This window comes from Xenopus laevis, chromosome 4L (genome assembly GCF_017654675.1).
Source record: "Xenopus laevis strain J_2021 chromosome 4L, Xenopus_laevis_v10.1, whole genome shotgun sequence".
NCBI lineage: Eukaryota > Metazoa > Chordata > Amphibia > Anura > Pipidae > Xenopus > Xenopus laevis.
Genome location: NC_054377.1, coordinates 140,618,806 through 140,633,291, shown reverse-complemented (window position 1 = coordinate 140,633,291; position 14,486 = coordinate 140,618,806). Strand labels below are relative to the sequence as shown.

The 14,486-nt window shown below is 40.3% G+C and overlaps 1 protein-coding gene across 4 annotated transcripts in view; it reads right to left on the bottom strand.

The window, feature by feature from the left end:
* The window catches only part of LOC108714711 (E3 ubiquitin-protein ligase PDZRN3), a 174,576-nt gene that overhangs the window by 128,653 nt on the left and 31,437 nt on the right, over positions 1-14,486 (bottom strand). The window contains exon 1 of one of the 4 annotated variants that reach the window (XM_041590883.1): positions 13,411-13,620. The exons of the other annotated variants lie outside the window; for them this stretch is intronic. Within the exon in view, the coding sequence (XP_041446817.1) occupies positions 13,411-13,620 (210 nt within the window). Of the gene's footprint in view, positions 1-13,410; positions 13,621-14,486 lie in introns of those variants that run through there. 4 annotated transcript variants of the gene reach the window in all.

Sequence of the window (14,486 nt, the reverse complement as noted above, 5' to 3'; positions counted from 1 at the left end):
ATTGCCTGGAAGGCCAGAGGGAAAACATCTGGCTTTAATAGAAGGAGCTCTTGCATAATGCGGGCAGAGCTAGTTTCCCTTCCCTCCTGTGCGCCGTTTAGTTGTGCCGCTCTCCTGTGAATCGGATTGTTGGTCCCAGGGCCAATTCTCACCCTTTCCCAAGACCTGCCTTGTTATTTGCATTTACTGATATCCTCAATAAATTGCATTTGGCCAGTTTTATCGCTTCACTGATAACTTTGTTTAATTAAGCAGCTGCAATAACTGATATGACTTCCTGTAATTACCCCCAAGCCTTCAGGGTGTCTAGGAAAGGCCCTTTTGTTTCTACACGAGTGCGTATGTTTAAAAGAGGGTCACAGGTGTACGTGTCAAGGTTGGGAAAGGCAAACCACTTGGCATTAAAGGTGTGGTTCACCCTTAATTTTAAAGAGAATTCAACCCTAAACTTAAAAAACCCCTGCAGATTCAAGCATCGGAGTTCAGAAATCTTCAGAATGAGACTGGTGTGGTTTTGCGACAACGGCGCATGTGAAGAAACTCACAAAAATTTGTCTGAAGATGGCGTCCGCAAAATTCCGATGTCTGAATCTGCACCGAGGGGTAAGTAAATAGTTTGGGGCATTTGCCCGGGGTAACACTTAGGCAGGAGGGAGGGGGGTCTATGTAGGGTAGGGTTTTTTTTAATTTTAGGGTTAAATTCTCCTTTAAGTTAACTTTTAGTATGTTTTAGAATGGCCAATTCTACGCAACTTTTTGATTGGTTTTCGTTATATTTTATAGTTTTTTAAAAAAAATTATTCACCTTCTGCTTATGCAGGGCCAGATCTACATAGCAGACACCCCTGACGTTTGTCACCCCCGTCCCCTCCCTTTTATTCGCGCAAATTTTCATTGTCTGGACCGGATCAATGGGGATTGGCGCATAGGAAATTTAAAAACTATTTTTATCTCTGGCGCATCCACAGTGTTACTTCTTTTTATTACTCCTCTTTCTATTCAGGGCCTCTCCTATTCATATCCTAGTGTCTTATTCAAATCAATGCATGGTTGCTAGGGGAATTTGGACCCTAGCGGCCACATTGCTGAAACTGCAAACTGCAGAGTTGCTGCATAAAAAGCGAAATAACTCAAAAACCACAAAAAAGAAAAAATGAAAACCAATTGGAAATGGTCCCAGAATATCACTATCTACATCATAATAAAAGTTAACTCAAAGGTGAACAACCCTTTTAAGAGAATTGCATGAAGAAATCAGAGTATAGTCCCAGCAACCCCACTTTAGATTTGCTGGTGATGCTGGGGGTTGTAGTTTTCTAGAGGGTCAAACACTGAGCCAAAACAGTCATTAGCTAAAAGCACAAAGGTGAATGTTCCATTGGAGAACCTAGCCAAAGTATAAACTCTCCCATTAGCATGAGGTCACAATCCAACCGCTGTACATTACTATATGCGGAGTAAACTATGAACCTGTTACTAGATTACCCATAGGACCAGAGAGCCCAGGCAGTTATAATTTATCTTCCCCAAAGCAATAACATAAATATTAATGACTGCTCCCCTTAATGACACCCCCCCCCAGTACAGTTGTTGGCTGCCCGAGGTAGCTGGTGTTTGTAGTACTGCAACAACTATACATCCTGTAAAGGGGGTCTATCCATCATACCTGTCAGTCTTCACTTCCAGCCATGTCTGGCCAGAATTTTCCCATGTGACTAATTAAAGGCATATGCAGCAAATAATTTGCATGTGCACCACCCAGACATGACCTCTTATTTTCCCACAACTATTAAAGGAAATGACTGAAACAGGTTAAAACCGGAGCAAAAGATGGACATTTGGGCTTATTTAGGTGTAAACTAAGACTGGAACTAATGCCCTGTTGCTGAACTTTCCTCTAGATTATGTTGATGTTATTTTATTTATAGGCAGTGAGAATTAATATCATCAATCATAAATCGTTTTTTGGTTCTGAAGCTAAACCCTGGGTCTTTCCTGAAAAAAAAAGGGAAAAAGCTTAAAGGACATGAGCTAACAAGCCTGGGGACATTGTCTTATGGAGGTATGGCCAGTCAAATTGTCCATAAATGGAACTGAAACATTGGTGTTATGGTGATATACAATATAAAATATGTATCTGTCTCTTTCTGCACCGTTGGTTCTGTCTAAGTAGCATGTAGCAAAAACCAACTTGCCTCCAGCTACAAGTTTGTTCCCTAAAATGCCTTCCATGCTTCTTCACATGCCTAGTAATCACCTGGCTTCTCCTAAATTGTTTCACCTTGGTGGTAAAAGACGCTTGAAGGGCCCCACGTTGTTCAGGTCTACTCCAATGCAAGAATGTCAATAACAGGGGCAATGATGGGCTCAGTTGTTAGATCACAACACCCTTGAGAGACATCATATCACCCCCAAAGATGGGGGTGTCCATGTGCTTTAACTTGGGTGTCCATATGCTTTAAGTCAAAGGGGCAGATTTATCAAAAATGTGAGATCAGAGCTCTTCACCGAAAAATTCACCCACTTTCTATTCATTCCTATGGGATTATTTTTAGAATTTTAGTATTTATCAGAGTTCACCATTTGATAAATACCCTTCTAAAAATCCCTGAAATTGTGCAATTTAACATCCCAAAAGCTTTGCACGGAAATGGTTTTTTATGTAACTCTCCATAGACGTTGCCCTGCAATATGTCTGTAAAGTTGGCAGTAGAATGTAACTCTACATAAAGTTTGCTCTGGAATGCAACTGGCAACTTCACTAGAATCCAAATTTTAAAATCTCAAAAACATTCTAAAATTTCGAAATTTTGATATCGATCGGGGAAGCCCCTCGAATGGCCCCGACTCGGTCTTTCGGCAGCTTTTATCGGCCCCTGTATGGGGGCCTTGAGTCAATGGGAGAGGCACATATCTCAATTTGAAGTTTTCATGGTCTGCCTTTGGTTAATCCCGAAAATCTGACTTTTTCAGGGGTTTTCAGGGCAAAAAGTAAAAAATTCAAGCTATTCCGGAAAAAGTCAGAAAAATTAGAGCAATTTGAGTTTTTGCTCGATTTTATCGAATTTTTCCGCTATCCAATTTAATCAATTTTTTTTTTTATAAATAAATAAGCTAAAATCAGGCATGGGAGCTTGGTTGTGGCTTTTTTCTAAAAAAAAAATATGAGATAAATTAGTAAAAAAAAAATAAGTTTAGTAAATAACCCACTTAGTGTCTGCACATGTTGCAGGGGAATCTAACTTCTAACTCTTCTTTAATAAGACTGGCAGCCATTCTAGCAAGATGCCAATAAACTATTGCTTGGCAAGCAGTGATCTAGAGTGTCGTGCAACGCATACAAAATTCCACAGCAATGACTGAGATCTGAATGTTATAGGAAAAGTGTGCAGTAATCTGCCTCTGACTGCTCTAAGCCCTTCTCCACAATTTATAAGCTGACACATCTGACATCTGCTTAATTTTTTACTTACACGGCTCGGTCTTGTGCTGCCTGCAAGCTCTTGTGTTCATTGCACACGTGTAATGCTCTAACAATATACAGGTACACAATCTCATTTGGAAACCCTTATTCAGAAATATGGCAATTCCACTTCCTTTCATTTCCTACCGAAACAAATGATTATTAATTATTGACTAATTATCTTTTCTCTCTCCCTTTCTGCACAGACCCCACTCCAGTCCTACACTGGTACCACTCTCGCAGTTATTAAGGTGATCTATGCTGTTCCGTGCACATTATCTGAAGTATCAGTGAAACACTGCTTAGTAATGAGACAGCTCTGTACAACATGATTAATTACATGAGGGTAATGAAATGGAAAGTGATCTGAATACTCTGCAAGGCATGAGCAGAAATTGTACCTCTTCCTTATTTAATGGGGCAGAAACTATTCTCAAATAATCCCTTGTACAGGCCAGTCCCTCGCTCCACACAGGCAAAGCTCTCAGGGGATACAGAGTCGGACCAGTGGGGTCGAGTTTTATGACTTTCTAGACAAACAGAGGCCTCCAGACATTCTGGTACTACAACTCCCAATTGTAGTTCAACAATATCCAGAAGCCTGTTAGTTGCCTGCGACTGTCACTATTCTATAGTGATGTATAGTGGGAACAACCCACACTTTGAATGTGCAATTAGATATCAGTAGTGCTGCTTCTGGACACACACACACACACATGTATGGGATCCGTTATCTGGAAACCTGTAACTCAGAAATCTTAAAATTAAAATGATTTCCTTTTTCTCTGTAATAATAAAACAGTAACGTGTACTTGATCCCAACTAAGATGTAATTAATCCTTATTGGAAGCAAAACCAGCCTATGGGATTTATGTAATGTTTACATGATTTTCTAGTAGACTTAAGGCATAAAGATTCAAATTACAGAAAGATCCGTTATCCAGAAAACCCCAGGTCCAAGCATTCTGGATAATGGGTCCTGTATCTGTATATATACCAGATGCAAATAGTTGAAGGATACCGCAGCTGACATTATAATAGTTAAAGAGTCAAAGAGAAACTCTGGAAATATCAGTAAAAATCTGGGAGTGCGGGTTGAGCTGTCAAAAGCAGGACTGTCCCGCTCAAAATGGGACAGTTGGGAGGTATGCATCCAGACTCTCGGATTTGGCCAAATCCCAATGCTTTGTTGGATTTGGACAAACTCAATCTCAAACCAAATCAGGGGGAGTTTGTGCATCTGTGTCATAACAACCACTACGCCAAGGTTTATTAATATAAAGCAGTTCTGCCGCATGACTCTATGTTACCTCCAGCATTCTCCCTTTCAGACCCTGTTTCTACTTTCCCATGATACCTTAGGTAGGCATGAGAGCTTGGCAAAGGCACCCAGGCGGAACACTCACAGCTTCTTGCCAAACCAGGTTCCCATTTAGGCAGCTTTGCTAAACATGTAGCAGTATATTGAAACCTGCTGTGGCTGCATTAAAGCTACCTGCCTTTTATTCTGTGAAAGTAAGAGTCACGCACAGGCGTTTTGTGGGCTGGGAGGAAATTGCTATTGCTGTGGTTTGTAGACTTGTCTTCTGGCAGTATGATCACATAGCATTAAATCGTGCAGCTGCAGCGACAACTGATTACACAGAATTAGTTTGCTAAGTATCCAGGCCCCTGTAGAATCAAAATAAAATTTGTGTGCTTTAAAATGTGAAGGTTGTACTGGCAGAACCAAGTCCATTCCAGCACCGAGATATCATGTGAGGTGGACAGGGACATATCTATTTCTCAACCATCTCTGTACCCCTGAATGCAGGCCCGGATTTGTGACGTGGCTACAAAGACCCGGGCCTAGGGCAGCAAATTATTAGGGCCCAGCCGCTCTATGGGGAGCACCGCGCAGCTCCCCAGTGCTCCAGCACCTTTGTGCGCCCACGAGGGGTTTTGCAGTGGGGCGCTAGGACTGCACGGCCTTGGGGCGCCCGCCTGATAAATCCGGCGCTGCCTGAACATTGCTGGTCTCTTGAATCACCTTAAACAGTCCACTGTTTCATAATAAACGTTTTTCTTTAAATCACAAAACATCTATTTTCTAATAATATAATAATATATTCCCACTTTTCAGCCTGTCAGACTATTATGAAGCACTGTGCTCACACATAAACAAAGGCACACACAAACTTGCTAGGTTACATCAGCCAACGAAAGGGCAAAGGCAGGTCTTTTACTCCAACACCTCTGCATTATTTCCTGTCAGGTGATCAGTGAGAGGCACAGAAAATCACAAAATGGTGGCTTAAAGTGTAAATGGACAACGTTAATTAATATTGGCCTGAAATTGCTGTAGCTGCTGGCAACACAAAATGACAGCAAGGGCAATTGTCGAATAAATTGTGTGAATCTCACTTGGTTTTTATGGCAGTTAGTGATGACAGGCCTTGTGCATTAAATAAACTACAGCAAACACCCCAAATCATTGCAAATGCCACAGGCCTAAGGCATACCTCCCAACATTTTGGAAATAAAAGAGGGATAAAAAAAAAATTTCCGCACGTAGCGCAGCAAATTTTTTGACCACACCCCTTTCGGTGGCCACACCCCCTAATTACCATGTTCGTTTTACAAAATTTGGCAGGTTATGAAAGTTTGAAAATATTTCTCCTTATCTAAACTGTGTTTTTGTGCCTCAAAATTGTTACAAAGTATCAATTTAGCTGTTCTGGGCTCTCTGCTAAAAGCCAATTAAGTGAGAAACTTTGTTTCTTTTTCTGGCTGTTCAGTGCAGAGAAAAGAGGGACTTTCCAGTACAAATGAGGGACTACGGGTTGAGCTGTCAAAAGAGGGACTGTCCCTCCGAAAAAGGGACAGTTGGGAGGTATGCCTAAGGCTGGGCAAACAGATATCACTGCCATTTGTCTATGCTGCTCCCTTATGTTGTGGCAATGTATAACTATAGACAAAAGTGTGAACAGCTTGGTGACAAAATGTTTGCACAAAAAGGAGAAAGAAAACTGATCTTCAGCGGTGCTGCTGTGGTTCAGTGGTGCCATGCAGACTTGCAGTTCATGGGGAACTGTTTCCCGGGGTGATGTTGGTACAGAATCAGAACTGTCAGTCAGGTAGTTAATGAGCATGCAAGCTCTGTGAGAGAACGCTCTAGTATTTAGTGCAGTTAGTGGCAAGGCAAGATGTTTCTGTCGCTCTGGAATTCATTGGAAAGAGATTTCTGTCACTCGTACAGTTGAGAGTAAGTGAGGTAATGTAACAGCTGATGGGACATAAGAGCTCTCTATTATCCTGAGAGGGGATGATTAGTTACAGTCTTCTGCCGATCCAGCATGTTCTGCTGGGTAAAGACGCTAATGTTTTAACCAGTCAGTGGATTTTGAAACAAATACATGGAAATATGTTCCTAGTGATACCCAAGAATATTATTAATACAGGTGTTTGAACCTGTTATCCAGAATGCTCGGGACCTGGGATAAGGGATCTATCTGTAAGTTGGATCTCCATACCTACAGTCTGTTAAAAAAAAAAAACTATGTAAACATTAAATAAACCCAACAGGATTGTTTTGCCTCCAATAAGGATTGATTATATCTTAGTTGGGATCAAGTACAACGTCCAGTTTTATTATTACTTTATTTGTTTATTTAAAATTTAAAATTGTTTCATTAAAATGAAACACATAAAACTTAACACATCATTCTGAAAGCTGAAGCATATAGGTGCATATTGTAAGTACAATAGAGAGCACAGCTAATTACAAAAACTTTCGCTAATTAGGGTACAAGTTATAAAATAAATAGTACTCTATATATTAGGGTCGGGCCTGCTGCTCTCTAATCAGCTCTTGAATTTTTGTTACGGATTTTGGGGTTGGTCCTGCTGCCCTAAATGTGTCAGATAATGCTCCTGGTCTTGCTGACATCATGTAAGGAGCTTATAACACTAAAGGTGGCCATAGACGCAAAGATCCTACGATTTCGGACCATGTGTGGAGAGTCCTGACATTTTTCGTCCGGCGGAGATCAGACGTTTGGTCGATCGGACAGGTTTGATTTTGTACCGACCGATCCCGGTGGAGCCCATTGCACTCTCATCGTAATCTGATTGTTCGGCCATAGGGCCGAACGTTCAGATTACCCCCAATATAGCCATGCCCGTTAGTGGCATATCTGGGAAAGATCAGCTCGTTTGGCAATGGCAAACAAGCGGATCTTTTAGTCTATGGCCACCTTAAGGGCAGAGACACACATGGAGAGTCGGGGAGATTAGCCGCCTGGTGACAAATCACCTCTTCTTCGGGCGACTAATCTCCCCGAACTGCCTTCCCACTGGCTTGTCTCACAAGGAAACTTCGGGCGACTTTGGAAAACAAAGCATTCCGAGTGCCATCACGCCGGAAATTCAGATTCCAGCCGGCAGGAAGGTTTTGGGGCAGAGTTTAGTCGCCCATAGAAGAGGCGATTTGTCGCTGGGCTACTAATCTCCCCAAATCTCCACGTGTGTCTCTGCCTTTAAGGAGGGCAACATGAGGTCATAGGGATGATAACAATGGATTTCTATGCAAGGCTGAAATGTTTAAGCTGCAGTCTTCATTAAAGGAATTAATTAATCATTCACCACTTAACATTTACATTATATATATATATATATATATATATATATATATATATATATATATATATATATATATATATATATATATATATATATATATATATATTTATGATGAAAGCTGACGCACACTGGGATTTATCAAAAAATAAAACTTATTTTATTGGATCGACGTTTCGGTCCACACACGGACCTTTATCAAGATGATAAAGGTCCGTGTGTGGACCGAAACGTCGATCCAATAAAATAAGTTTTATTTTTGATAAATCCCAGTGTGCGTCAGCTTTCATCATAAATATATGGTTTTTTTTCTGACTAGCACCTGGGTTTTTTGCCTCAGTAAGTGTGTGCCACAGCCCTTCTACATATATATATATATATATATATATATATATATATATATATATATATATGACGATGCAGTGGGGGGGTTGGAATAAAACACCAATAAGTAGCAAACTTTTTGATGAACATTACCATATTCTAGCTAAATAAAATAGATCACCAAACATATAGAGAAATTAATGAAATATCTGAACCAATCCAGTTAAAATAATAGAAGATGTTTAAAGTTCCTCTTCCACCCCCCCAACTTATTCCCCCTTGGATGGACGTAACAAGAAATCAAAACCAGCTTGAAACATTTGGAATTCTGACAAGGAATAAAAATGCCCTTCTTATGGTAATCACAATAAATGGTTTTCACAGCTGATTAAACGCCTCTTCATCATTCTGTTACCAAATAGTCACTCTCGTTATTTCTGCCCTCGGACTTCTGCCCAGAATTGTCATTTCTTGTTATTATATAATAAACTTCCTCAATCACCAAGCTTGTCCCAAGGCCAATCCCCGTCTAAGTGGTCGCCCCACCTCATGGGTTTATCTCTCTGTCTGTAACGACACAAGGCAATTACTATTCCTTTCACTGGGGATAGGTACAGAGTCTCTGCTCTTTCAACAGCCCCGCCGAACAGAGTCAACACGCTGTGAACTTTTATTAAAATAAAATAAAGGAAAGAATTCGTCTGGTCTGCAAAAATAAAGTATCCACCACTGTCTTCTTCAAAATGTTACAGCATGTAATATGATTATGCTCCATGAATTGGACTTAAAGTGGTGTCCAGAGAGGCTGGACAAATGTGCTGGGCCCCAAGCACGGTACGGGGTAAAGACAAAATATAAGATCTCATGCCACTCACCCTGTTTTTATTGTGAGCGAAATCAATCGTGTCACCAGTTTGGTTATTATCAGCTTAATCACAACGAGAAATGCTTAAAGGGTATGTAAACCCAAATATAAAATACTGCCTAATTCTAAGCAACTTTACAAGACTCATTCATTAAAAATATTAAGTGCTTAAACTTATATGTAAATGTAACTGCTGTATGCAAATGCATCATTATCTCTCTTTCTGATATCTGGTGCTCTCTCTTAAACTCTTTCAAAACTTGTAGCCCAACCTACAGTCTTTCTTTGTTGTTAAAGTACAAGGCCATTGGGGGTACATCATAACAACCAACATTCAAGTTTATTTTGAATAATGTGACAGTTTAGGGCACTCCCCAAACTGCCAATTTATCCAAGTATCCTGATTTGCCCAAAACCCTGGGCACCTTCTGATTAGCTCCACATTTTTTAAGTCCCTAGACAGAGACACACGTGGCAACTCGGATCTCTTTGTTTTCTGAAGTCGCCTGAAGTTGCCTCACAAGGAAACTTCGGAAAACAAAGCATTTCATTCTAGCCGACGGGAAGGCAGGGGAGGCAGTTCTGGAAGATTAGTCGCCCCCGAAGAAGAGGAGATTTGTCTCGAACTGCCGCATGTGTCTCTGCCTTTAGTTGTACCAGTTATCAGTTATCAGAGGCCCCCAAAATGTCTAGAGGTTGACCAGTTTAACCAATATTTATTGAAATTGCATATGAATTAGGGCCTCATGACAGTTATGCCAAGACAGTTATGTCTTGGGTTTTTTAAAGGAACACTACCCCACTGCAAGGCGCCATGTGTTGAGAAATCACTAATAATTCAAGGTTAAGTGAATGCTCATACTCTGCAAACATTAAATCCACAAGGACACAGTGGGCATGAAAGCAAGTTATGAGCCTAGCAGCAAGTGATTAATTTTATGACGGTATCCAGCAGGCACAATTACACAAGAATTCTAGGGAAAAACCAAAAGAAAAAAAAATAAGGTTATGCCAAGTTTTTGTCTTTGGTTTACATAAAATTGAGCCCCAGGGTCCAAACCCTATAGTTATAGCTCACACTGAGGCAGATACAAGTGATGGAGAAGTAATGACGAGGTTTCCCCACAGACACAAACACATTCATCTTAGAAAAAGCACTTTCTTTGGTCTCTTCTTTTCATCACTTTCCCCTATTTCTGTCATTAGACAAAAAGTTACAGAAACAATTTTCAAGCAGCAAAGAAAACACAGAACAGTTCTCAGACAACAGAGGGTTTAACCATGAGTTTCAACAAATCTGTTTTCACTCTGGTGATTTCTCATCCAAAAGAGCCCGCATCTTGGGAGGGGTCTAAATACATTCCGCTCCTTTCTTCCCACACTGCCCATCAACCTTATGTCTTATGTAGTTGCTTTTATCTTGATTTGTTTCCTCCATGTTCTCAACCAGTTACTGATGTTGGATGTTCAGACCCCAAAGGTGGCCATACACAGGGAGATCGCCAAATGAGCGGATCTCTACCCGAAATGCACACATTGAAGTGGGCAATGTCAGGCTGATCCGATCGTGGGCCCTACCCTAGGGCCCAACAATTGGATCAGAATGGAGGCCATACTGGCCGTCGGATCACAGGACTGCATCAATTAAAAGATGCGACCGTGATCCGACTGGATTTTTTACCCTGTCCGATTGTTATCTGCCCGACTTTCAGCCAGATATCGATTGGGGACGCCCGTCGGATGGCCCCACACACGGTCCAATAAGTTGCCGACACGGTCTGTCAGCAGCTTTTATCGGCCCATGTATGGGGGTCTTTATGATCAGTAATGGAAATGTTAGTGGCCTCTCCAGCATCAGAATAAGCTACATGGGGAGTATCTTGTTACACAATATAACTGATATATTTAGTATTTAAATTAGAGGAGCTTGAACCACTGCTATATACTGTACATATATTTCAGTCCCGTTTTGGACCTTTCTCAAGACATTGTAAAGAAAGTCTTGAGAAAGGTCCAAAATGGGACTGAAATGTTGACAATAAATTCTTCCTTACTTCTCTCTGCATTATGAAGTCTTGGGCAAATTTACTAAAGCGCGAAGCGGCTATCGCTAGTGCAAATTCGCCAGCGTGACGTACATTATATTTTAACTTCACGCCGTATGCAAATTATGCATCACTAGCGTAGCTTCGCTTTGCCTGACGAAGTAAGGGTAGCGCAACTTCGCTACCGTTTGCCCCAGTGAGCGCAACTTCGCATTTTAGTGAAATTGCGTAGTGCTAGTGAAGATACACCTTGCGAAGTGCGGCGAAGCTGTCGCTGGCGCAACTTCAGATCTTAGTGAATTTGTCCCATGGAGTGTGTTTATTGTTGGAATATATTTATATAAATATATAGGGAGAGAGAGAGAGACCATTACAGTAATTAAAAGCAATTATTCTTCTATTAATAAATGTAATTGCAGTTAATATGTTGTCAAACACATAAATAACACATTTTGAATATGAAGGCAGAAAAGAACCGGTTTGTTCACCGCAGGCCGAAACTTCTAGTCAATGTGAGGCCTTGTCATGTTTTATATAATCGTAACACAACCTATTCTGTACACACAGTGACTTCTCAAGCCACAAATGGTGATGAAAAATCTTGACAGATTTGTACCTTGTTGGGCAAACAGCATATCTATAATATATGCGGAGACTCCCTGCAAATGCACGTCACACCCTGTTCTCTCTTTTTAAAAAGGTCTTATATTTGCTTAATGTCTTCACCTCCTTCATGAGGTGTCAGACGATTTATAAAGGGAATATTGTACCACCTGTTGTAAGATTTAAAGATATACTGTATATATATATATATATATATATATATATATATATATATATATATATATATATATATATATATATATAAAGTAACATAGGAGTTCCATGACACAGGTCGAGTGCTTATATACAGGCCAAGGAACGCTAAAGTGACTTATAAGATCCCCATAGTATAAAATGAATAAAGTTTTTTATTTTTAAAATTCATTGTTTTTAGTACGTGATACCAGTGATTTGAGTGTGTTCTTGTTTACTATAAGGATATTAGAAGACACGTCACTTTGGAATTCCATGACCATATTAAGGCACCAGGCCACAGTGCCTCCTTTACAAAGGTCATAGGACTCCAAGGTAACTTCCAATACACGATGAGTCCTGTTTATCTTAGATGTTTTGGAATTATATTTTAGATCATTTTCCATAACTGAATTAAGGGGGTTATTTACTAAAATCCAAATTTATAAAAACATAACCAAACTCCCATGTCTGATTTTAGCTTTTTTTATTAATAAAATAACTTGATTTACTGGAATCATGGAAAAACTCAACAAAATCGAGCGAAAACACAAAGTGCTCAAAGTTTTCGGACTTTTACTCCGCTAGATTTTTTCAAGTTTTTGCCCAACAATCCAGAAAAAGTCAGATTTTCTAGCGAAATCCCCCCGAAGACCACAATAACTTCAATTTGAGAAAGGTACCACTCCCACTGATTTATACAGGACCTCGACAGGTATATAAAAATCGAAAAATTTTAGTTTTTTTTTCTAGTGAAAGAGAAGAAAGCATTGAATCTGTTGTTAACTCCAGTATTTTAACTACCGCTCTTGCAAGAATAGAAATTGATTTTGCAGGACTCAGGGTGTTGCTTCTGACTTTAAACACTCAGACTAAGGCAATTAATTACTAATGCGGTGTGTTGTTAATAGACTTTGCAGAGCCTGTTCATAAGAATATTAAAGGAGACTCAATGCCTAAAAAATAATTTGGCTAGAAATACTGTATTTTATATACTGAACCTACTTTACAAGCCCAGATGGTCATCAACCCTATTAGAAGCTTTCAAAACTGTCCAAAGGTGCTCACCATCTTGGATCTCTGTGCTGCTGTTGAGAAGCTAAGATTAGGGATTGTTTTCTAGTGAAAAAACTCAATTTCTTTTAATTTTTACCATTTGGACTTTAATAAATAACCCCCTATATCTCAATATGATGACATATACAACTGTTTAAGCCTGCAAAAACAAAATAAAATGCCCATGATAGGTATTGCTTTAAATAAAGACGGCATATATTTTAAAAAAAAGGATTGTTGCTAACCATGCGATGACACTGGGTGATCATGTTATGGGTCTGTGGAAAAATGACAAGTCCAGCATCATCCAGACCAGGGGATATGCTGATAGGTATTCCAGCCTGACTAGAGTGCTCCTCGCCATGCTCAGCTGCACATTCTCTGCAAGAAATGAGCCATCTGTGGATTCCTCCTGTGTTCTCAAGTGGGCTAATTTGGCACTGCAACTCTTCCATAGGCCTCACAACTCATCCACCAGCTGTCTGATTCATGTGCATACTTCACACTCAGATATGCCCCGTCGGACATGAGAAATGGGGCTGTTAACCGATTCTGCCGAGACACCTTGGTTCAGAAATACAGAAACATAATACTTCCCCGGCTGGGGTCTCTTTTCACCGAACTTAGCGCCTATCTGTTGTAACGCTTGCTGCTGTCAGCCTCTGTGTCTTTAGGTTTTATTATAGAGCATTAAAACATGTTGAGGCAGAACATAAAAAAAGAAGCCACTGCAGGAAATAAGAGTGAGGAAAAATAATTCGCTAAATCATACTCTTTTAATGAGAATGCCGTATTGATTCCTGTTTCCTATACAGTCTGCAGCCTCCTGGACTGCTATATCCTGTTGTATAGAGTGCTGCAAAATCATGGGAAAAAAAGAAAACAGCTAATGATTTAGTTGTGTCAAAAAGGACCCAAGTCGGATGTCTTAAAGGACCACTATGTTTCTAGAATTTTCCTTCACAACTGTGCTTAGTACAGGTAAATACCTAAGTTAGTAATAGTTTTATAGTATCTCTCACCACAGGCTATGAGCTGTGCTGTTGAATGGGAAAAAAACAGTCAGACATTTTCAGTTGCCCACTTCCTTTTTGATATCAAGCCACACCCACTGGCACTTGGCTGTCTTCCTCATAGCTTCTTGTAAAGAGGATTATAACATTACATTGATGGGTAAGCCGGGCCGCCATCAGGGGGCACTGGAGGAACAGTTGTCTCGGGCCGGATGGCTTCTGTATCTTAAGGGGAGCCCAGATGTGCTGCATTTCCTGGGCTAGCCAGGCCCCCTTGAGCTGCCAAAGTAGGAGCTGAGTAGCGTTGA